At 40.0% G+C, this 23,219-nt stretch overlaps 1 protein-coding gene across 1 annotated transcript in view; it reads left to right on the top strand.

Annotated features, from left to right (window-relative positions):
* The window catches only part of bckdhb (branched chain keto acid dehydrogenase E1 subunit beta), an 82,243-nt gene extending 62,385 nt beyond the window's left edge, over positions 1–19,858 (top strand). Inside the window, exons 9-11 of the mRNA XM_028581755.1 lie at positions 12,709–12,795; positions 17,433–17,584; positions 19,382–19,858. Coding sequence (XP_028437556.1) covers positions 12,709–12,795; positions 17,433–17,573 — 228 coding nt within the window. The 3' untranslated portion in view covers positions 17,574–17,584; positions 19,382–19,858. The remainder of the gene's footprint in view (positions 1–12,708; positions 12,796–17,432; positions 17,585–19,381) is intronic.
* Positions 19,859–23,219: the final 3,361 nt, after the last annotated feature.

The raw sequence follows: 23,219 nt of genomic DNA on the forward strand, positions 1-23,219 counted from the left end.
AGGGTTTGCAGAGTTATCAAAAAAAGCAAAGGGTGGCTACTTTGAAGAATCTAAAATATAAGACATGTTTTCAGTTATTTCACACTTTTTTGTTAAGTAGATAATTCCATATGTGTTCATTCATAGTTTTGATGCCTTCAGTGAGAATCTACAATGTAAATAGTCATGAAAATAAAGAAATACATTGAATGAGAAGGTGTGTCCAAACTTTTGGCCTGTACTGTATATCCCAGTGGTGCACTGCCTCACAGACCTAGACTACGTAGCACTCTATGTCCATGTGCTGCCTGCTGTTTGGGCATGATATGAAAAGGGAAGGCTAATGGTGGATCTACTGTGACTGTGTTATGGTACTTTAAAACGGACGTTGACATGATGTTGGCGAGGTTTTCCATCTGAGTTCGCTACACTCATGTACCTCCATATAATCCGGGTTCAAAAATCCCTATTTTTGTAAGCATGAACCAGCAAGGGAGACGTGCGTTTACTGTCTCGTTGATACAGTAAATACGCAGCAGCTAGTAAGTTACGGTACATCGGATAAGGTGCTTAGCATTCGTTCAAATCTTACCTTTCTTTGTGCAACTTCAGGTGTCGAACAAAGTTGGACGTTGTGGCAGCTCCGTCTGTAATCTTCGACCGGCATGTTTTGCAAATTGCAACTCGTTTTTTGTCGACTACCTCGTAATTTTTATAGCCCAGTATCATTTTGCCAACTGGCGCGTTGTTGCGCTTCATTGGTTGTCTTGCAATTTCCCTGCTTAGATGCTGTCGAATCAAAACAACGTGGGACTACAGTGATTGGATGTCGTGCAGGCAGCGCGCGTGCACTCTGCATGCATACAGGTGGTGCACATTTCACATTTTTTTCACAGATGTAGATAAACTGAGAGCGGCGCGGCCGTGTGAACATTTGTTTCCCCAGTTTTCATGGGAAGTAGCAAGTCTTCTCGAGTCAAAAGGCGCAAGTCCAAGTGAAGTCACGAGTCATTGATGTTAAAGTCCAAGTCGAGTTGCAAGTCTTTGTACATTTTGTCGAGTCAAGTCTGAAGTCATCAAATTCATGACTCGAGTCTGACTCGAGTCCAAGTCACATGACTCGAGTCCACACCTCTGCTATATACACATTCATATTTGACTGTGCAGTATACGTCCACATGCCTTTGTGGGGCCCCCATTTGTGTGTGTGTGCGTGCATGCGTGCCATGGGAGAGTGACAGCTCTGACTTTAGCCTCTGAGGTTATGCCAGGTCATTGGCCGCCAGCCTGTCAGTGGTGGGGAGCACTAGGACTGAGAGCATATGCTTCATGAAAGCAGAGTAAATGGATGGAGGAGCAAAGAGAAAAACTGGTGACGGGGATGAGACGAACCACAGCATGGAGGAACGATGGAGTCAGGAAGAACAAAACAGAAGGAGCGCAGATTGAAGTAGTGAGGAAGGAGTGAATGCAGTAGGACAAGCTCTATGTTGCTCATTAGGTTTAGGTGTGTATGGGAATGGCGGTAAACATGACATTTCCCCTGCAGCCAGTGGAATGACTCCGGCATCTAATGACAACCCTGCAGCACAATGAGTAGTAAAGCTGCAGCCACCAGAGCTGCTGCCCAGCCCAACTACCACCAGCCGCTACCAACCAGGATCCCTCGTTTTGACTCGGAGCCCAGGCTGGGGCAGGGAGGAGGATGTCTCAAGCCAGCAACTTACAGAACCGTACATACAGAACCGTAACTGACCTCAAAAATGTCACCAACTAAGGAAAGGGTACAATCTAATGTTACTGTGAATGCCAGCCAACTGGTTAAGTATGGCCCCAAATACTGTATTTTTTTACTTGAGTGAATCTCAAACCGGAGTAGCAAATGCAAGTCTTTTTCAGGATTTTCTTTAGACATAAAGTCAGATGCTGCATGAAACAATTGCAAGTGTCCACTCTCTACTGAACTGGTGTCATGAAGGTGATGCCACAGTGTCCTAGCTGGCACTTAAATCAAGCAAGGCTCCGGGTGTGTATCCTTGTTTTGTCATGTAATTATTGTCTGGGAAAACTTTAGTAGTAAATAACAAGTTGACTAATTTATAGCCTGGCTTCCTTGGAGATTGTTGGCTTTTCTCAGAAGCTAGACAGTGTTAGAAAACATTCAGAATTTACGCTTGACTAGGGTTGCAAAATTCTGGGAATCTACTGGCTCGGGGGGAACAATGTTATGTTGGACACTGACAAAGTGAAATGTCTCATGTTGTGAGTTACATAGCTAGCAAGTTAATGTGAAAAGGTACTTTTGAAATAATTTTGAGCTGACAATGTGGGCTGTGTGCAAACTTGAGGTTTAAAAGGAACAACCTATTAATAAAATAAAGAATGCATGGAAATTGATACATTAAAACAACTCAATTAGCATTCTCAATCAAGCTACATCTCACATGGTAACAGCTAGCTAGCAAAATTTAGCAGGAGTTAAAGTGATGGTTCAGAGTAATTTCACCCTAGGGTGCTTTGCAACACAACCTCGAGCCAAACAACCCCCACCCGCCAGAAGCTTTTTTCACCTAGATCGAACATTGGGCGCGTTTAGCGTTATCAGCTGAATAGCTTAGTGCAGGCGCTAATGGATCCAAGAGTTTTATCTTGTACATGACCCCACTAATAATGCCCGAAATGATACCAAACTTCTACACTAGTACAAATAGGTTATGTACTCATAAAACGATGGATTGGAAAGTTTGTAAGTACACCAGGAGTTTATGTAAATAACACTTGCCTGTTGGCTTCTGCTCTCTGCTGCTACTGTCAATAAGACGAGTGCTTAGGGCCGTCTACAAATTACAACACCGAAAAGAGATACAACACAAATATTTACTAATTTAAAGGAACACACCGACTTATTGGGAATTTAGCTTATTCACTGTAACCCCCAGAGTTAGACAAGTCGATACATACCCTTCTCATCTCCGTGCGTGCTGTAATGCTGTCTGACAGCTCCAGCGACATCAGCCCAGCACAGAACATCAGGTGAATGGTTCCAGTAATCCTACTGCTCCCAATAAGTGACAAAATAACTCCAACATGTTCCTATTTACATGTTGTGATTTATAGAGTCACAGCGTGTACAAAAACAACGTAACATGAGACACAGCCATCTTCTAACTGTAAACAAACCAGGAACTATATTCTTAGGTGGAAGAATATAGTACGTGGGTGGAGTGATATGCTCGCAGCAAGCCTGTCTGAGAATATAGTTCCCAGTTTGTTTACTGTTAGAAGACGGCTGTGTCTCATGTTACGTTGTTTTTTGTACACGCTGGTGACTCTAAAATCACAACATGTAAATAGGAACATGTTGGCGTTATTTTGTCACTTTTGTCACAATTTGGAGCAGTAGGCTAGTTGGAACCAGTTACCTGCAGGATCTGTGCTAGGCTAAGCTAATGCTGGGGGCGTCAGACAGCCTTACAGCACGCACGGAGATGAGAAGGGTATGTATGGACTAGTCTAACTCTGGGGGTTACGGTGAATAAGCTAAATTCCCAATAAGTCGGCGTGTTCCTTTAATGATTAAATAAGACAATGTCTCCAAACTTACCTCAATTATAACTTGTCTCCTGCTAGTTGTACTACAGCACTTACTTTAAAAAAATAAGTTAAATTAGTAAATATTCTGGTTGTATCTCTTTTCGGTGTTTTTTGTAATTTGTAGACGTCCCTAAGCACTCGTCTTAGTGTTATTTACATAAACTTCTGGTGTACTTACAAACTTTCCAATCCATCGTTTTATGAGTACATAACCTATTTGTACTAGTGTAGAAGTTTGGTATCATTTGGGCATTATTAGTGGGGTAATGTACAAGAGACACTCTCGGATCCATTAGCGCCTGCACTAAGCTATTCAGCTGATAGCGCTACTCTACGCTAACTCTCCCAATGTTAGACCCAGGTGAAAAAAGGCTTCTGGGGGGGTTGTTTGGCTCGAGGTCATGGTGCAAAGGACCCTAGGGTGAAATTACTCCGAACCATCACTTTAAATATTAAACTGTGTTCTTATCTTTAGGCTACTATCTGCTAGTTCACTGAAATATTATTTAGACCAAAATTGTTTACTATTTAAAAAGGTATAATTTCTAAATTGAAATTGTGCAAAAAAGCGGGGAAGGGGATGCTCATTGATTGACATGACAGGAGCCACTCAATGATAAACTCATCAGGCCATAACAAAGAGATCCCCCTACCAGCACGTCTTCCTGAGGTTGGATGGAAAGATTCATGACATGTTGATCTGTTCTGTCCTCACTGTAGACATATCATTTCTCCCATTGGATGCATCTAACTGATCATCTTACATTATTCAGTGTACTTTTTGTGGCACCTAGGCTGTCTTAAAAGTAACATATGTGCACCCGTTCGCAATTTTACTGATATGAAAGATGACATTTATGGGTAAATAAGATGATGGATGATTTTTTGGGGGAAAAAGGTTAAACCACACTATGAGAGTGGATTGTTCTGTCTCCTGAAACCTCATCCAGCAACCGGAAGCAACGGAGTTAAAGGCTACAGCCACAATTACTATGTAGAAGTTATTCTCGGTGCGAGTGTATCTTTTTCTTTGTCTTTTGAAACTGTGTGTAATTGAACCCCAGGCAGTGAGTTCAATGATTTGAACAGGTGAGGTGTTTTTCCCGGGTTTCTCCCGTTTTTTAGCCCTATCTCCCGGACCCCTCCCAGTGAGTTATTTCTCCCGGGGAACTCCCGTCATTTGCATGATCCAAACTCCTTTATAAATAATCAGACCAATATGTTTGTTTAATGTTGACCAGTTGCCAGATCTTGTATGAAACGCATCCTATTCACACAATCCACACACCATATACAATTTTCAACCCGTTTGTCACCTCAACCTGGCAACCTGTAACCCAGTTGCGCAGTTGATCTCTGCGCAAGCTTCGTGGAAAGTTCAGACCCGAAAGCGAGCAGATGAAAATGGTAGGTGAAGGTGGTGTTCCCACAAAGAAATCGAAATATAGCTGTAACTTTCAACATGTTGGGCGCAACAATTTACATGCATCTTAGTCATATCGACAACCTCCATGCTTTTTGTAAGGTGTGTCGCATTGATTTTAATGTAGCGCACGGCGAGGAAAATGACATCACCCAGCACATTAAAACACAGCGGCACCATCGCGCAGAAGAGGCACATAAGGGCACACGGGCGATTTCATCCTTCATCATGAAAGAACAGACAGAGGCAGAAAACGTGAAGCTAGCTGAACTCAAGATGGCAATGTTGGTAGCACAGACTTACAGTACACTTAACAGTAAACAACGCCCCCCCCACAATGGATTAGCAGTCCATCACCTTAACCACTCTGCCACCTCTTCTGACTTTTTATTACGTAGGCTATAACTTGACTTTTTTAATCACTTTTATGACATACAATATTATTGATTGTTTTATAATTTTTTTCAACATAGTATACTATGACTTTTGTGACATTCTATACTATGACTCTTTCGGCATATAACATTTTTATCACTTTTTTGACATACTATATTATAGCGTTTTTATCACTTATTTCGACACATGACTTTTGTGACATACTAAACTATGACTTTTTTCGACATATACGGTGAATTTTATTTACATACTATATTCAACATATTATACTATGATCTGTTTCGACGTATTATGACTTTTTTATCACTTTTTTTGATATACTATATTATTGCTTCTTTACACTTTTTTCGACATACTATACTATGACTTTTCCGACATACTATATTAGGATCTTTTTATCACTTTATTCAACATAAGCCCAGGCAGGTTGCAATCTGACGACGGAAGCCATTACATTTGCCTTTTGAATATACTGTTAATTCCATTAACGTGGAGAGACAAACGTGTTCTCAAAAAATATGTATTGAGATGAAAACCTATATCTATGGTGCCCAGAGAAATTAATCCTAATGACTTTGGTGATGAGTTTGACATTTAAGTAAAGTGTCTTGAAAACTGATTGATGGACTGCCATGACATTTGGCACAAAATGTATGTTGCCTAAAGGATTAATCCTAATAATTTAAGTGATCTCTGACTTATCACCTGGCGCCATCACCCCATGCCACATTGCTGTCCCAGACACTGTCTGTCCCAGACACTTCTGCATTTCGAATAGCCTACTGAACTAGTGCCAGCTAGTGAGCACTTCGGCAGAGATGTCACTTTTGTTAAAGTAGGAGGGTTGTGGGTCAAGGTAGGGCTGGGCGATATGGACCAAAAGTCATATGCCAATATATTTAGGCTGAATATCGATATACGATATATATCCCGATATTTTTTCCACAAAGTGAGAGCAAATGTTCAGTCAAAGTCAAAGGCAGATATGACATGTCACAAGTAGTTTTATTGAAACCGGCTATTTCAGTGAACAGTTGCAAAATCAAATGAATAAATAATAAACAGGTTTCTTCACCTGGTTCATTATTAAATGCTCAGCTGTTCAAATAACAATTAAATGTAAACAAATACTGTATAACGACAGGAGTACCTTTTCTTTTTTTTTTTTTTTTTTTAAATCAAAGCTCCATAAGGTGCACATTTAAATAAATAAAAATATCTTAAATAAAAATAGCCTATAAAATAAAATAGGCCAATCTTTTTCTTAAATAAATATGAGAAAAATACACTATCAAAATGTTTTTAGTTTGACAACTATAAATGGCTTATTAAAATCAAATTACAGATTTCCTTCTCTTTTCTTACAGATCCACAGATGGAAATAACGAACATTACAAAAGAATAAAATATGACAAACCCTAGTGAGGGCAGCATTTATATAGAAAGACAGAACAAAATAAAGTGCTCAGTTTAAGATTTTTTTTTTTTTTAAACATCAACTTGAGAATAACCTTTTCCTTTTTGTTAACTCAATTTCTTATCTGAACAGTCTCAACCAGTTTGACAAGAAACAGACTATCAACTCAATAAACATTTTCCCCCTCTTTTTTTACTATGATAAACAGTAATGCTGTCTTGAGGTAGACATTAGAAGACAGACAAGCGTGTCCTCCTTTGTTTAAAGATTTTGTGCGAGAAACACCAGCCTGCCGACGGCATCCGGCTTCAGAGATGCTCTGTGGCAGGTTGATATTGCCACTGCAGCTGAAAACCCTTTCGGAGGGTGAACTGGTAGCTGGTACCAAGAGATACTTTTTTGCCAGGTGGCTCAGAGCTGGAAAGACAACTTCATGATCCTTCCACCACTTGAGGGGATCAGTGTCGCTCTCCACACTTGCTGACTTCAAGTAACTTGATAGTTCATTTTCAATAGCCCCTCTCTTGGTTGGTGCAGTGGTGGTGGCTGTGCGCTGCTTGAAGAAGCTTGCCAGTGTCTTAGCTGTTGGTGCTACTGCTGCTTCTCCATCTGCAGGCTCAGGCACAGTGGGCACATGTAGGTAAGGCGGTTGACAGCTGCTCTGATCAGCCAGTAGCGTCTCCACCTCCAAGACAACTCTGTGCTTCAATGCATCGACTTTTTCACTTGGGATGTAGGTGGCCCTGAACCGTGGATCCACAAATGAAGCCATCTCTAATAGGTCAGTAGCGGCTGGGTCAGAATACTTGCTGTTGAGGTACTCAACAATGCTGGTCTTGATCGATTTGCAAAGCTCGCTATCACCCTCTTCACATGCCAGGAGACTTTCGTTAAAAAGGTGCAGCACAGGTTTCACATATGATAGTGACGTACTCCTCACCTGACAAAGCATCGGTAAAGTCCTGGAGAGGTTTCAGGACCTTTTGGACTGCTTCTAGGACCTCTAAGTCCTGCCAGGTAGGGACAAGGTGCCTGGTCTTTTTTGTCATTAGACAGGACTTTGGCCAGTGCTCCTTCCTGCTCCAGGACTCTCTCTATCATCTGCTGCCTTGATCCCCAGCGTGTGGCAGACTCGGTTATGAGTTGGTGACTTGGCAGACCCAGCTGAATCTGGACTTCAGCAAGATGTCTCCTTTTCTTCCAGCTGTACGAAAAACAGCTTACAATTCTCTTGCACAGAGAAATGGCCCGGGTGACGCACTTGTCATTCATGCCATGTCCTGTCCGAATCATAAAAAAAACTATTAAAACAATGTGTTAATGTGAGAAATTTGACTCTGGTTTCAATTTAACACACTCATACAACTAAGTGCTTTCCAAAATCAAGCTTTAGAAATATTCTACATTGATATTATTTTCTCATTTATTTTTTTAATCAACACAATTTACTCATGTTTCATTCTTGTTGTTGTTCTTAGTATTTATGCTATTTTTTAATGCTACTTCATATTTCTACTCCACAATGTTTAGGCCTACGTGTCAACATTAGTTTCTAGTTACTTTGCAGTTTGCTCTTTCAATCCAGAGAAAAAACTATACTCTAGTTAATAGCTAAATTTGTTACCTTGATCATATCAACAGGCTAACCAACATTTTAAAGTCATAATTACCTCACCTTTACCAGCTGTAACATTAAAGTGGTAAACACATCAATACATCACTAATTCTGATCCAATAACCTAATAAATATGGTTCTGAAATATAGCATTCTGTATTGTAAGTGATTTTACTTTTAGTACTATAAGTTTTGTGTTTTATTAATCTATTTAACCTCTATTTAACAATACATTTTTCAACGGAGACCTGGTCAAGACAGCAGCATAAAACACAAAATTGCAGACCGACACAAAGGAAAATAAGGAAAAACTAACATTTTAATATGTTTTTGTTTCAAGTAAAATATCTGAATACTCCTTACAACGCTGCACTCACCAATAGCCAAGTGTAGTCTGTGACCGAAGCACTGCATCCTCAGCCACTCGTTCAGCTCAACCGCTTTGACGATGTTGCTCCCGTTGTCGGTTGTTATAGCAACCAGATGCTTTTCTCGGAGTTTCCAGCTTGCAATTGCGTCCTGCAGGGCCTCGGCTATATGCTCACCGGTGTGATCCTGGGGGAAATAACTTGTTTGGAGACACGCTGTTTTCATCTCCCAGTCTTGAATGAAGTGAACTGTCACGCTCATGTAAGGCTCACACGTCCTGCTCGACCACATATCGCTGGTCAATGCAAAATGGGTCACGTTAGCGAGCCTTTCAGCAAGGTCCTGCCTGACTTCAGTGTACATTTGTGGCAGTGCTTCTCGTGCAAAGTAGTTGTGACTGGGAAGCTCATATCTCGGGTCCATAGTTTTCAGTAGCTTTTTGAACCCGACTTGTTCCACAGTTGCAACAGGGACCATATCTTTAGCAATGTGATAGGACACCGCTTTAGTTATAGTACACCACTTGTCACTTTTCTTTTCATAAGGCACACTGCGGGAAAATGAAGTTTGCAGTAAGCTTTGTTTCGGGGCTGGAGCTTTTTTGGGTTGTCGATGGCTTGCGACTGGGGCTTCTGCAGAGCGAAGTTTCACACACTCTTTGTATTGCAGTTTGTGCCGCTGTTTTAGGTGGTGAAAAAGATTTGTAGTGCTTCCACCCCTGGCTGTAACTTGTTTATGGCACTGCTTACATATAACGTGATTTTGTTGCTCATCTGATACTTTGAATCCGAACCACCTCCAAATTACTGAGCCACTGCTTTTTCTTTTACTAACCAATTCCTCCTTCGCACGCTCCGCAGACGATGTGGTCTAATTCCATTTCACATTTAAAAATATATCGATATATTTTTTATATTGATATATCGCCCAGCCCTAGGTCAAGTCTATAAACTGGGTTATGAGTTTTCCCCAGGCCTCAGAGTCTGAAATTCTATTCCATGATATTGTAAAAACAGTGGCATGCTTCTTTTGTGTCAAAAGCAACTGAAGAATGCACTCCCAATGCAGCGAGTACTATGATGGGTCTCCCCGCAGGGAGATGACCAACAGGGATATCTGGGTGATGGCTGGTGTCACGGTCTAAATTGGAAGTTATGGTAACAGTCTTTGTGTGTAAGATGAGGACTGAGTTCAGCATCAAGGCGGGGTAAAGGATTGGAGAGCACCGCACCTGTATGAGTCATCGCGCTAAGGCGAACCTAACAGCAACATGTCATATCAAGACATCGCCCCACTCTCAACCCCTTGCTTGATTCCTCCTCACTGTGCCGGTTGCCGACTGTTGTTATTGTCTTCCAGTGTTATTATTAACTTCCACATTCCTGAAGATAGTGTCATATAATCAGTGATTTTTGCACACTGAACTCACTCACCTCAACTGGTTAAAGATGGCTAAATGTGTAGCCTCTGTAAACTGACATTGAATTTAGCTATTCTACATTAATGTTAAATGAAACGCTTACAAGAATCTTTGCATACCAGCTTCTAAATACAAAATCTTCCAATTTGCCCCACCAGATAGAGGCATTGTTGGCTTTGCATCAAGTATTGGTGAACTAGTGTGACACAGTGCTGACTCATTTAGCCCCCAATACTAGTATGTGATAGTGGAACAGTTTGCCACAGTTATTTAGTGCTTCACAGCCAAACCCAGGACCTCAGCAATGTAAACATTTACCTGTTTAGCATCAGCGTGAAGCCCCAGAATGCCCCTGTGTTTAATACTTTGTGGTCCTGTTGAAGGGAAAAAATGTCAGGCCCAATTATCTGTGCCATATGGACATGTGAGGCTTATTTTCAGTCAGTTATTTAGTTATGATGGCTTTTTGGCTTGGTTTGTGGCTTTGAGGGAAGGGAAAGGTATCTGATATTTACCATGCTGTGTTTCTAATGAAGAGTGTGTGGTTTAGTGCCATTGTTTCAGTGGGAAACCAAAACATATCTCCAAACATGGACCAGGGATTCCACCCACACATATAAGTCTCTACACCTTCATTTCAAATCCTATTGAAAGTTTTAAATTCACAATATAATGTAGAAAAACACATGTACTTGGCTACTGGTAAGGATTCTGAGTTGGTTTTCAGAGGTGTTTACCCAATTTATTGCTGGAAACAAATTACACTACAACTACTAAATGCAACTACTGGGCAGAGGAAAGGTTAGCTGAAGTTGCATAGAACAGACATAGCTTTGGTCTGGACCAGTGGCAAGTGGATTAGATTATAGTATAGTATTGGTTTTATGCTGTGGTAGATAACGGGTGGAGCAGAGGCATCCTTCTGCAGTAATGTCGGGTTACAGAAAACCCAAATGTAAATGCCTTAGAGGCTGAGACCTCTAATGTGCATGATTGTCCTGTTGGCCCTGTATACCAGCCTAAATCAGCCCTCCAGCGCATACTCTCGTGTCGATATCCATTTTATACATGCACACAAAGTGACACAGCCAGACACACATGCAGCATAAGGGTTGCAAGCAGATATAGCATACCACAGCAGGCAGTATGAACCACTCTGACTTGGTTACCCTAGTCTCCCAGACGACATACAGCCTCAACATGGCACCTTCTGTAGTTAATGTCTCACCTCTGCAGTGTCACTCACAATGTGTGTGTGCATTCAGAATGCACACAAACTCATACAGACCTTTCATGTCTAAGCGTACACTTAAGAGCAAGATGTGATGACCTTGTTGGAGTGCAGAGTAAAACTGGGGCAACCGGTCACTGGTTCCTGTTAGAGATGCACAATTACAACTTTCTAGGCCGATTCCGATTCTTTGAGTTAGGCCAGCCGATACCTATTTTAGCCGATTCCGATTTTCAACTTTACAGCACACATAAATATTTATTTTCTATCTTTTCTTTAATAGAACATTTTTTGAATAGATAATCAATCACTATAAAATAGAACTATATAAATTACTCCTGGTGTGGGAAATTCACACACATCTAAAATGCAATGTTAGAACCATTTCCTTCTTTTCACATCCAATATCCAACTTTAATATAATACGTATAGCCTTGCAGTATAAAGATATTTTTCAAAACACACACGCAGGCCTGTTTGAACGTCAACAGTAACGTTACCTGAAAACCTAAATTACACACAATAAACATTTTACACACAGTTTATCAACAAACGAAACGCTGGGGGAAGATTACTACGTTTTTAATGTAGGTTTTGAGCGGTGTGCATCCCCACTAACCTTGAAAGCGTTTTAAACCGTAACATTAATGCAGCGTGTCGGGGGAATACAGCGTTTCTCTTTCCCGCGGTTTTCATGTTCCACTTATTCAGCCTCAGAGGGGAGAGAGAGAGAGCGGCTGAGATCAGTAGAGCAGACAGCTCTGCAGAGCCGTGTATAATTACGACTTTATAACATTTCATAAACATCTGATTGAGCGGCGGTGCGCTGATCTTGCGGCATGTTAATCATGCGGCGCCCGAGAGCTTTTGACCGGCATAAAATCTGCATATGTCAGACTGACCGGCCGGTCGCCGGTCATGGCCGAGCACTTGAAAATCGGCCAATTCCGGTCACTGGCCAGTCAGTCGGTGCATCTCTAGTTCCTGTATGAATATTCTTAAAAAAAACAAAAAAAAACTTGATTTACTTACTTTACTTGATTTGAGTGAAATTTGGTTCTGTTCACCCATTCAGCTAAGCCGTGAAGGCACTACTAACAATGTTATGTTTGAACTCTGATTTGCTTGATTTGACCAATTTGCCCTGTTTTAATTTTGCAGATAATGCCAACCACATCATTTACAGGCACTGCTGCTTTCAAACCATGAAAGAGTGGAACGCTGAACCTCCTGTAATCGTCTTTGTTTTGTTTTTTTTCTTCAGTCAGTGGTGAAAACTGGACGTTTGCTCATCAGTCATGAGGCACCAATAACCGGAGGCTTTGCTGCTGAAATCAGCTCAACAGTACAGGTGAGTCTGTGTATCAGAACATACTGTGTTTCATGAGAGTTTAATAGAGTCTGCCGTTTCCGATTTCATTTTTTCTAACCACCTTACAGCACACACAAATATGTATTTTCTATCTTTTCTTTAATTGAAAATTTTACATTTTGCACAGAGCATAGAACATTTTTTGAATAGATAATCGAATGCTATAAAATAGAACTAAATAAATGACTCCTGGTGTGGGAAATTCACACACATCTAAAGTGCAATGTTAGAACCATTTCCCTCTTTTCACATCCAATATCCAACTAACAAAATGTGATATATTTAGCAAACTGTAATTTTGCTAAATATGTATGAAAACAGGGAAAACGAGTAATGGCAATAAAATAATGTATACATAACAAATAAACGAGAGCGTGTCAGCTGCGTGGCATGTCCGTTTATATTTCGGCTTTGAGAATGGGATGGCTGGGACTAATTGAGTTTAACAGCAGTGTGGATGGTAAAGGTTTCAACTCGTACCACACCTCTTTGTTTATTTGTGTGGCCCTCCCAGGATTAAAATCAAGGGACAAAAAGAGAAACTGGTTGTCAGTAAAGCCTGTGTACTCCAGGCAATGTTGCCTGGGAGTGCTTTAGTGTATTATTTCCAGAAAGAGTGGCTTCAGCTACTACCTATCCACCTTCCTGAAAGATCTATTAATGGATGTTTCTCTTTTAAATAAAGACAAAGGGAAGTTAAGTAGGTCTTGGCAAGTTTCCTTTATTAAGCTTTTGCTTCTGTCCTAGTGATTTTAATTTGTCATTGGCAGGCCCTTTCCTGAGTGTAGGACTGAACAGAGTAGGGCAGAATGAGATGTGGCTAAAGACAATGCTTTCATGGACCTCAGGGATACACAGAGAGAAATGGTGACTCACCCTCCTTCCCTTAACTCACCAAACCACAACAGTCTTGACTATAGTCGATTCAGGTTCCAAAAAGTACAAACTCTGGCTGATCATTTGGATTTAAAAAAAAGTTATACTTTTTCCAGTGGTTGTCAAAGACACAATGGAATGCTGTACAATTGTGACCACTGTGTTTTACAAGAACTCTCTGCTTGGAACAATTAGAAAAAAAAAGTGCAGATGACTGTTAGCCATTTCTTAACTTAATGTGACTGCTAGGTGTTGTGAAAACTTCTGAACTAAAATGGCATTTTACCTGTTGAGTTAAATGTAAATTTTACTCTTTCCAAGTTTTCTGACATACTGAATGTCTGCAATAAAAATAATGTCATGTTCAAAATAGCCTTAAAGGTGCATCTGATTTTAAAACGAGACTGAAAATCTAACTGCACTAGCAGCCTGATGGGGGCTCAACACACACCAGAACAAAAGTATTGAATGGGTGAGGAATGGAAAGACAACTTTATTAGTCCTAATGTTTTATGAAACCAAACTTCTTTTTGATCCTATTAGCATTATAGAGCTGGGCGATTTGTTTCCCTAAAAAAATCTGTGATTGTTTTATAAAAAACTCGATTTACGATTCAATTCGATTTTCCCCCCCTTCCATTTAAAACAAAATAACTGCAAACTGTAAATATATTTTAAAAATATATATTTATTGTATTTAATTAAAGTGCATCAACATAAACAAAATTACAAAGGCAAACCCTTTCTCTAAGTGAAAAGTCACTGTGCAGTGTGCAACAAAGATTGTTAAACATCCAAATTATTTATACTGTATTTGGATTAAAAAAAATTTAAAATATCGATTTTTTTGAAAATATGAATCGATTTGACCTACCAACTTGATTTTTTTCCCAGCCCTATTAGCATATTAGCATTTTTTTTAGCAATAGACATTCTATGTATTTGCATTCATAAATTCCCTCTTTATATAGTAGCTTTCATTCCCGCTTAGACTTTACATTGCCCTCACACAAAACAATGCATGTTTGTAATCCAATGTTATGGTTTGTAATTTTATTAATTAACATTAACTTCACTGATAATAGTGCCGCCCAAGACAATTGTAATTGGTTTAAAGAAATGCAAACAACCCAGACCATTCCGCAGCGCTGTGGAGTAAGGTCTGGCAATGCGAGAGTAAGCTACTGTCAACAAACACATTAAAAGCCTAGTGAAACAGGGAAGGCTTCAATCATTTTTAACTTGAACATTTTGAAGGAAGTGCTGAGTTTTATTCATGGTAGCTTAACGTTGTTTGGGGGTAAAAATCAACATACTATAAGTGGTGAGTGTTCATCTAATCTCATTGTCACTTTCATCAATACATGAAAGGAAAACAAGGTGCCTTGTGGTGTTATTTTGGGTCAGTGGTAGGGAAAGTGTTTGTCCTTGTCAGTGTTCATAAGAAATGTTCACTATTTCATAAATACTTAGGGCAAAAGCTCATTCACTGCAAAAATGGTGACTCACCCTCCTTCTGGTGTAGTTACAAACTTTCTAATGCCTCGTTTTAAGTACAGAAACTATTTGTACTAGTGTAGAAGTTCGGTATCATTCCGGGCATTATTAGTGGGGTAACTTAAGAGATACAAACGTGGATCCATTGGCGCCTGCACTAAGCTAACCAGCTAATAATGCTAACTCGACCAACGTTATAACAAGGGAAAAAAGCTTAAGGGGGGTTGTTTGGCTCGAGGTCAAGGTGCAAAGCAGCCTAGGGTGAAATTACTCCCAACCATCACTTTAATAATCATTTAAATTCCCCCCTTTTTTGTGCTGATCCGAAAATTGACTGGGATCCGAACCGTGAGTTTTGTGATCGTTGCACCCCTATTTGAGAGGGATGGGAAGTTGTATTGCAAGCTATTATCTCATTGTTTCATTATTAAAATGTGTGGTATAGTTACATAAGAAATTAATTGCTCCAAATATAGGCAGTTTAAAACATGGCTACTGTATTCTCAATTTTGGTAACCAAAAGCTGATGCCTGATTGCTAAGCCGGCAACCACTTAAAAAAATTAGCGTTGAGCCCTGATGACAATTCATTCTGATGTTAGGCAATATTAAGGTTATTTTGTAGTGAAGTATTTTTGGAAGTTGCAAATTCATTCAGAATCTTCTTACATAAATCTTTAAAAAAACATTTTTTACATGCAAGTGGTTCCAGGAAAGGGGCCGCATGTGTCCACGACTATGCATGCAACATTGTGGCGGTGCGACAGGTACAAGTCAGGAGGACTCAGTTTCCTTCTTGTCAGTAAACGGTTAATGATCGGGTTAATGAGGGTCGGCTATCAGTTCCAAAAGAAAATCTTAATTAGCATCCCTAGCATCGTCTCTCTATCTCTATCACTGAACTTCCTTGTTATAGGTAGGCAGCGAGAAACCGTTTTGAACAACCAATAACAGACTGCTAGGGCTCAACAGTGGCAATGTCTGAGGGTGTTCGATTTATAGTCCTCGCTCGTCCCTGTTTATTATTTTTGGGAAGGTTTTCATATAGCATCCGTGTTAATCATTTAGCAATTACAAGTAGAAGTTTGGAGGTCCAAAATCTGATTTCTAAAATGTCCAAAAGCACAAGTGAGTTGATTTTAAGTGCTGTATTTTGTTCCACAAGTCAGGTGCACTTAAACTAAAAGCTGTCCAACATTGATCATTCTGGATTTGTATTCCTATTTGGCAATCCATTGAATTCAGTGATACAACCCAAGAACTGTCATTCAGGCGGGAAAGCTCTCACTGTACCATGTGAACTCCACAGGCACATAGAGCAGCAGACTTCTGCTATAGTCTCTCTCTGTTCTTCTCCTCTTGTGTTGTATTTTTACAGGCTGTAAAAGTACCAAAGCACAAACAGCTCCTTATCAAGACTGACATTCCCCTAGACCAGATCTTGTATAAGAAATGAATAACATAGTGTGAAACCTACAAGTCCTGCACTGTCAGATGCCAAACTGCTCCATGGCAGCCAATTGATGGGTTCTTAATGTGGGATTACATGGCTGAGTTTGTGATTCTGTCATTGTCCCAAAAAACAGGTCAGACTGTGCACAACAAAGCAATACGCAAAGAGGGTGCGCTGCAACCTCCCTTTGAGTCAACTCGTATATTCTGGTTTTCGGTGGCTTGAATTGTTTGCAGATCACGTTCATCTGAAAGAGGGTACTTCAGATCTGTTTCTGCAAATCTGTGCACGCATCCAAGTGTGTTCATTTAACTCATCAGGGGGTTTGTCCCATTTGGAGTGTTTTGGCCAACTTATTTCTGCTTTGTCTCCATGGGAAGAGGTCAAAAGCCAATATAGAGACATGAGTCATGGCTTGTTTGGCACTTTGGCCAAATTGCCTTAGCACTGGCCTGCTCTGAGGACCATAAATGAACCATTTTGACTTGTAGCATATAAGTCAGATGTGGCTATAAAAATGAAATTAGGTTGTCAAGATAGTCGTTTTTTTCCAGTCAGTATCCTATATCCCCTCGTCATAGTGTTGGCCAAACATACTTGTGACATGCAGCTGACTGTAAGATAGAAGCCCCTTCTTTCTCTCAGACATATCAAACACTTGAGGACCAGAGCTGTTGCAGTCTGAACACGGGGGGGGGCTTCCCTGCCTGAAGTAATTGTGTTTGAGCACTGACAGCATTCAACCAATAATGAGAGTATTTGTCCTCATCTGTGTTGTTTTCCCCATGCAGGAGGAGTGCTTCCTTAACCTGGAGGCTCCCATCAGTAGGGTCTGTGGTTATGACACCCCCTTCCCCCACATCTTTGAACCCTTCTACATCCCAGACAAGTGGAAGTGCTTTGAGGCAATTAAGAAGATGATCAACTACTGAACCCCCGTCAGGTAAGAAAGCTCTTACAGCTTCCTTTGAAGGAAAGTGGCAAAGAGATATTGTGTAATTTTCGAACACTTAGTGTATATTAAGGCCTGTCATCCATTGCCCTATAATCTGCATTATATATTCCAGTAATGTAGTTATGAAGACATGAAAACTATGACCTGCCATCAGTAACAAGCAACCATCATTAGAGAGAAGATTAAATTGCATTTTGTGTTTTTCCTACACACTCTTTTACTTGGCTGATCTAATATAATCCATCACTAGACATATATCATTTATTCTTATACCGACATAACAGGCTAATACATATTCCAGGGCCCTATTTAGACATAGTATCATGTACATCTGAAATGCAACTCTAGTAACCAAGTGGGAGTGTATTTTCTTTGCCAGCTCACATTGGGTTTTAAATGTGGAAAGATGCAACTACTAAATAGGATAGGGCTGCTGTAAGCAAAAACAATGTCTACACTAAATCACACAAGTTTTAACTGCCATTAATGACGTACTTAGGTCTATCTTAGTTGCAAACATTAATATTATTTTGACACGGATATTTAAACCTACATTTCACATCTTCAAACAATATCCATTTAACATACCGTCTTCCTTCTGTATAGCCCAATTAGCTTGAAATAAAATAAAATTAAATTGTTTAAAAAATACCTTGCTCCGGTGTGACTGGAGTGTTGAGTGGGGATGGGTCAAGCTGAGGATCTAGAGCTGAAACAATTAGCTGACTAAGTGAGTAGTCCATCAAGAGGGAATTAATTGTCAACCTGTAGGCTTTCTGTGTCTTGTATGATAGTAAACCATTGGTCAAAAAGCTGTTTAATAGTTCAACTTGGGTTTTGGAAAATTATGATGGCCATTTTTCACTTTTTTTTTTACTCTATAGACCAAATGATTAATCGATTTATTAAGAAAATAACAGTTCTCCTCAGAAGTTTAATATTGAGAAAAAAGTATAAATAGCGCATAGGTACAACATAAATGATGGTAGCACCCAATAGTAATTTCATTCCGTTATGATCCTTTCTTTATATACATTATAAAATGAGACAAGACTTGATACAACTTCACATAATAATTATTCGTCATTGCAATTCAAGATTTAGGTCTGTCAATAATGTTAACCAATAATCAAAACCAGGCCTTGTCTGACTCTTCCAATGGCAGAGAACTATCCTTGACGCACCAATAAAACCTGCCATTGCAAGTCCAAATGTTTGTTTGGATACACCTGGTGGTAGGAGAGACCTGTCTCCTAATAAGCACAACTGGGGACATTCTGGCAGCCAATGTGAAGCTGGAGTGGTTTAAGGATACTCAAGCATCTGTTTTGGGTGTATTCCCACCTGTATTTAGAGCTGCCAACTTGTAATCAGACCACCCAAGACTGATTGTAGTGCCAAGTGTTAACAGGGCCTACATGTCATGGATATGCCCAATTTAATTGTGGAATGTCATACTGCTATCTCTTACTGTAGGTATGGTATTGTCTTCCAGTGGTTGCAGAAGGTTTTCATAACCTTTTGAGATGGGACAGTCAGTCTGCAAGATACTTTTGTAATCCCTTTTTAATTGTCTGTGTCATTGAGTTATAGCCATTAAAATGTTGGCCTTGATTAATAAGGTGGAAGGAGCCATTAATACAATGTTTAATTGAATACAACACGTCACCTCTCATCTTCATTGCTCACCCTCTCCAAGCAGCTCTACTTTTCCTCCTCATCTGCCATCCACTGTGGACCGCCAAGTTACTTCCTTTAACTTATTGAACCTCTCTCTTCTTCTAGGGGCCAAGTTCTGGTAGCCCTGGACTCCATCACCTCTCCTTTTCCTCTTCATTCATCCAATCAGTGGAGAGGGGCCAGGAAAAGACACTTTGTTAATCATCCAATCAGGAAACAGTATCCAGATAGGCTCCATGTCCCCCTGTGTCTTCCAGCTAAAAGACTGTTACAGCTCCTCTGCATAGGGAACATCATTCTGTTGCAAGGGAAAAAAATGACTTGACCCACTTCATTTGGTGAAACTCTTCAACATAATGCACATCATTTGATTTTCTCTTAAACAAGAGTTGGATACTGTGGGAGGAAAGTGTATTTGATTGAATTTGTGACTGTCTGCCTCTCTGTGCTGTTACCTTTGGTTGACTGTGTCCAGCTCTGCTCTAATCTTTATTTAGTTTGACATTAATTGAACCCTATTGTACTAATGTAGTGGATCTGTGGTTTTTAATGAAAATAAAGTATTAAGTATTGGTGAAAACATTTGGTTTGATGATTTACATTGCTTTGAATATGGTGGGATATTACAGTGTATACCAAAGTCAACAAGTTAGCTGTCCTACAGGGTTGCCACTGGTCATGGGATTAAGGGAAATATATACCAGAATGGCAAAGTCTGCAAATTTAATAAATCTTGGGAATTTGTTTTACTGCATTAGATTTTAAAGGGCATTATGCAGTTTTGGCAATTTCTTCACTGTTTTCTGGCTTTTTGCTGGCAGGTTTTTCTATAGAGCTCCCCCTACAGCTTCAGAATAGATATTTGGCAGCTCCTATGTTTACTTGATTTCCTGAGACCTGATTTCACGCGATACTTCCTGACGCTGAGGCCGGCCGAAAGTTGCAAGGGTGGTTTTTCAGCTCACAGACGCTAGGGGGGAGCGAGACGACCACCATTCAACTCGAAAAAAGTCATATAACCATTCAAAGCTGTTAAGTTAAGGTAAATTAAGCTAATAAAACTGCGTAGTTCTCTTTTAAATGTTAAGGCAAAACTGAAGAAGTAACATTATTCAGTTGAAGTAGCACTTTGGTTTAAATATGTAGAATTGTAAAACTAAGGAAACGTTAAATCATGGCCACTGTGCGAACTTTTGTTGTGCTGTAAAGCTTGAAGACTTTTCCATTTTATCAGTGCTTCCATGAGAAAATAGTCTTTCCTTGTTGAACTTCTTGTCCATCTTACCATCTAAAAGTTGTATATGGAGTTGTGGAATCAACCAGGGTCATTGTTGGAACCCTGTGTCCTTCCACTGCACGTTGGCGAGATTGTGAGTCATAGGTAAACTATCGCCTCAGTGACAATTAAAATGCCCATCAAAAGTTTTCATTCTGCCAATGCCTAAAAATGATGGTGTCCTCAATCACTCTGCCACTCTGACAGCTCGTGTGCAAAGAAAACAAGTGTGTCATGAGTGAAATCGTGTGTGAAATGTTCCGACCTCTAGAGGCTGCAGAGTTCACCGCATTGTGACATAATTAGATGAAATGACTATATATTGAAAGAGTTATGGTATTCTTAAAGGGGGGGCTATATATGTAAAGTTGACCTTAGGATGGAATTAGAGAGCAGGTCACAGAATCCAAATAATCAAAAGCAATCAAAAGGATAAAGTGATTGGTCAATCGAGAGGAAATACATTGGCAACCATTCAGGCTTTCTTTGTCTTCTATGATAGTAAACAATTGGCCAAAAGAAAAAGCAGTTTAACACTAGGGGTTTCATCACGATAAGATTATATTGATTCTTTGGACAACAATATGATATTTGCTGGTATCACAAAGTCTGCCACGATACGATTTTGATTCGATTCAATTTAGGGGCCTGCGATCGGTATGAGATGATATACGCCCATTAAACACAATCAGTTACATTAATATCAACTCAGAAAAAGCAACTAAAATGATTTTATTACCGAGACTTAAATAACAAGCAAACTATTCTTTTTAATAAAAAGAATAAATATAAAGTGTGAATTTCAAAATAAAGGCGCATCTATGTATCGATATTTTCACTTCGAATCGATGATATTGGATCGTTGATCATTGAATTGATATATCGGTCCAGATCGATGTATTATGATCAGCATTTTTCACCTTTTTTAACTCTAGACCAAATGATTAATCGAATAATTAAGAAAATTACTTATTTATTCCTTATTGCATATGTTACATGGCAGTTTTTTTTTTTCGTATTTGTTGATGTAATTTGACTACTGTGTACAGCCTTTTGGTCATTTATTCCTCAAGCAGTTTTAAGCCTGTGGGGAAGGAATAATCAGCCTGCTAATGAAACATTTACAGTGGAAGCACAAGACACAGCAGCTAGACCAGATGGCCCCCGTGCCTCAAGGTCTTTGCTTTTAATTTGCGTTTCAAGTGCTGAACTCAAGCCATCAGTGGAGTTTAGGAGAAAGGTGAGAACGAAATGTGTTTTAGAGTATAGCGGTCCAGATGTGTGTGGCAGTGCGCTCGACTTGCACATATTTTTTTTGAGTAACTGCTTTCAATATGTTAAAATTTTTGAAAGTGACGGGAACGGCTTTGCGTGCAGCAGAAGGAAACCGCATCACGGATGTTTTGTCGGGTATATTCGATTAACCCTTGTGTCGTCTTCGGGTCAAATTTGACCCGTTTTCAAAGATGGGTTTCTTTCAACCAAATTAACCAAAAATAGCATGGGTGGTTCCCAATTAAGTTCTTCGCAAGTAAAATTAATGATCACTGCTTTCATAGAATTTTGGGTGTTTTATTTAATTTTATTGCATTTGTGTTCCTCCCGGGTCAATTTTGACCCGGTGGTGCAATGGGGCACTTTTGCGCTCAACAGCAGATGAACACACACACACATACATGAATGCACATGCGGAGACACAAAAACACCCCCACACACATGCACACACATACACCCCCCCCCCCACCCACCCCCCACCCCCACAAACGCACACATTCATACAAACAGCAGCTGAGAACTACCTCATGTAATTGATCACATTATTGTGCTTTCCAGCACATGGAAATGCACCCAAACACACACACACACATGGACAACAAACATGCACATGTACACGTGTGTGCGCGCACATGCATTCACACACACACACACACACACACACTCACAAACACAACATACTGAAATTGGGCAATTGATCATTATGATTTTCAGGAGATGAACACACACACAAACGCGTGTACATGCTTGTGTGCACACACACACACACACACATTAGCTGAGACCTGCAAAAGATTACACTATTGTGCTTTTCAGCACATGAACGCACGCACACAAACACACACACGCATGCATACACACTCACTCACACACTCACCCGTTGCAGTGGATCACACTACTGTTCTTTTCAGCAGATGAACACACGCACACACACAGACACACATGCAGACGCACGCACATGCGTACCCCCACACACACACACACACACACACACACACTCAGAAACAGCTGAGACCTGCAATATATCACACTATTGAGCTGTCCTGACATAAAAATGTACACAGACACATGACATGTGTGCGTATGTACACGCACACAAATACACACACAGAAAACACGCACACACACACACACACACACACACACACACACAAATACAAACATACAGACACAACTTCAAACTACAGTTTTGTAAACTTGTTGTTATAACACCTTTGATGTGTCTTTTCCTAAAAGGGGACAAGTAAACTTTCCGTAAATAATTTTTTTCCTTTTTGGTAGCGCTCCTTTGTTTGTGAATACAATTGCATTCATTAATTTTAACCTGGGAATATAATAATTGTCACATACCAGCCATTAATCCAAACACAACTTTCTCAATATCTCAGATCT

Source organism: Perca flavescens, chromosome 6 (genome assembly GCF_004354835.1).
Source record: "Perca flavescens isolate YP-PL-M2 chromosome 6, PFLA_1.0, whole genome shotgun sequence".
Taxonomy (NCBI): domain Eukaryota; kingdom Metazoa; phylum Chordata; class Actinopteri; order Perciformes; family Percidae; genus Perca; species Perca flavescens.